Here is a 2415-nt window from a genome sequence, read left to right as displayed (position 1 = left end):
CCCCAACACCTCGCGCTTCTACTACTACAACGCCAGCAGCCAGCGCACCGTGTGGCACCGGCCCCGCGACTGCGACATCATCCCCCTGGCCAAGCTGCAGACGCTGAAGCAGAACACAGAGTCGCCCCCGCCCCAGAACAGCCCCGGGCGCAGCAGCACCGTCAGCAGGGAGGGCAGCACCGGCTCGTCCCTCGAGCAGGACATCGACACCGACAAGGGGCAGGGGCAGCAGCGGCAGGGGCAGCACTACGGGGGGCTCAAGGAGGAGCCCGACAGGTAAAGGGAGGGGGGGGGGAAGGGAGCGCTCGTCATGAGGGGCTTCGCTTCCGTGGGAGAAGGGGTTTTATGGATCAGCTCAGGCTCTTCCTGGGGGGTTGATCCACCGTAAATCCACCGTAAATCACCCCCCGGGGGTGTTTCTTGGGAAGGGAAATCCCAGGAAAAAAATATGGATTTTAGGGGAAGGGATGGAGAGGAAAAGAACAGAAAGCAGAGCCCTCATCCTGAGGATTTTCCCTTCCTTGGGAAAAGGGGTTTTATGGATCAGCTCAGATTGTTCCTGGGGGTTGATCCACCATAAATCACCCCCTGGGGTGTGTCTGGGGGAGGGAAATTCCAGGGAAAACCGTGGATTTTAGGGGAAAGGATGGAGAGGAAAAGAGTAGAGAGCAGAGCCCTGATCCTGAGAGTCTTCCCTTTCCTTGGGAAAAGGGGTTTTATGGATCAGTTCAGGCTCTTCCTGGGGTTTGATCCACCATAAATCACCCCCTAGGGGTGGGAAATCCCAGGAAAAAACCCATGGATTTTAGGGAAAAGGATGGAGAGGAGCCCTGAGGAGAAGAACTTGGGGTGCTGGTGGATGAAAAGAAATGGGATATGACCCATCCATGTGCGCTGGGAACCTGGAATTCCCAATGTCCTGAGCTCATCCCAGGCAGCAGGAAAGGAGGGAATTCTGCCTCTGGAATTCCCGGACTTCATAAAACAATGAGGAAAAAAGAGGGAAAACCATCAGGAAAAGGTGTTTTCCACTCTCAGGGACAACTTGGATTTGTTTTTCCTATGGAAAGGTTGGTCCCAGGAATATTTCCTTGTCCTCTTGGAATTCGGGTTTTGGGGTTGGAATTTGGGAAATGGGGGTTTGGGATTTCCTGGAAAAGGAGGAAGGGGAGGGATTCAGGGCTGGGCCGCTCCTGGGATAATTCCCCTGGGAAAAGGGAAGGGATTGAATTCTTAAAATCCAACTGCACACGGACAAGGTTCCAGGGACTTTGAAATTATGGAATCCTGGAATGCTGGGGGTGGGAAGGATCATCTCATCCCATTATCCCAGGTCGTTCCAACCTGGCCTGGAGCTCTTCCCAGGGAGAAGTTCTTCCTGGAACTCTTGGGTGCCCCTGGAGATCGACCGTTCCCACCATTCCCAGCATTCCCAGCTCCAGGTGCTCCTCAAACCCTTGGACGCTCCTGGGGATTCCAACTTCTCTGGGAATTCCATCCCAGCCCCTCCCCACCCTCCCAGCCAGGAATCCCTTCCCAATCTCCCCCCTAACCCTGGGCAGCCATTCCCTGGGTGCTGTCCCTCCAGCCCTCATCCCAAATCCCTCTCCAGCTCTCCTGGAGCCCCTTCAGGCCCTGCAAGGTTCTCCAAGGTCTCCCTGGATCCTTCCCTTCTCCAGGCTGGACATTCCCAGCTCTCCCAGCCTGGCTCCAGAGGGGCTCCAACCCTTGGAGCATCTCCTGTCCCCTCTGGACTCTCTCCAGCATCCTTTGGGAAGCTGGATGCAGCATTCCAGGTGGGAATGTTGACGCAGCTGGATCTCATTCCCAGAGCAATTCCCAGGGGATCCAGGGCCGGATTTGAACCTCCCTGGGCTTTCCCTCAGGATCAGCAGCTCCCTGTGGGAAGGCCCATTCCCATTCCCCACGGAGCAGCTCCGGGTCCCTCCTCCATCGTGTCCTCCTTCTCCATTCCCTGGGAATTCCGGGGTATTATGGCATGCAAAGCCGGTGGATCCGGTGGAAAAGCAGGCCTGGAATCCCCAGCAGGAATTTTGTAATCACTGGAAATCTGCCAGTAGTGGAAAACAGGGAATCAGCCGTGGGAGGGAGGGGTGGACTGAGGTGACCCCATTCCCAAAAATCCAGAGTCTTGGGATAGGGGGGGATTGAAATTAAATCCCAACAACTGGAGAAATGATGGAATCAGGTGCCACCAGGGAGAGCGGATATTCCCGCTTTTTCCCTGGATTTCCCTCTCCACTGGGAGCACCTTGAGGCCTCTGGAATCCCATTCCCTCCTTTCCCACATCCCTGGGAAGTGTCCAAGGAGCGTCCTGGGATAGCGGGAGGTGTCCCGAGGGTCGGAACTGGATGATCCTGGAGATTCCCAAAGATCCAGGAAGGGATTTTCCA

The 2415-nt window shown here is 55.9% G+C and overlaps 1 protein-coding gene across 1 annotated transcript in view; it reads left to right on the top strand.

Moving 5' to 3' along the window:
• Position 1: 1 nt before the first annotated feature.
• ARHGAP39 (Rho GTPase activating protein 39) overlaps positions 2 to 2415 on the top strand; it is a gene marked incomplete at both ends in the record, with an annotated part of 25490 nt that continues 23076 nt past the window's right edge. Inside the window, 2 exons of the mRNA XM_027909572.1 lie at positions 2 to 276; positions 1933 to 1941. Of these exons, the coding sequence (XP_027765373.1) occupies positions 2 to 276; positions 1933 to 1941 (284 nt within the window). The remainder of the gene's footprint in view (positions 277 to 1932; positions 1942 to 2415) is intronic.

Source organism: Empidonax traillii, unplaced genomic scaffold (genome assembly GCF_003031625.1).
Source record: "Empidonax traillii isolate 1590-97213 ecotype Southwest subspecies unplaced genomic scaffold, ASM303162v1 scaffold2224:size42161, whole genome shotgun sequence".
NCBI classification, from domain to species: Eukaryota; Metazoa; Chordata; class Aves; order Passeriformes; family Tyrannidae; genus Empidonax; species Empidonax traillii.
Note: the sequence above shows the minus strand (reverse complement) of the source record. Positions and strands in the feature narration are given on the sequence as shown.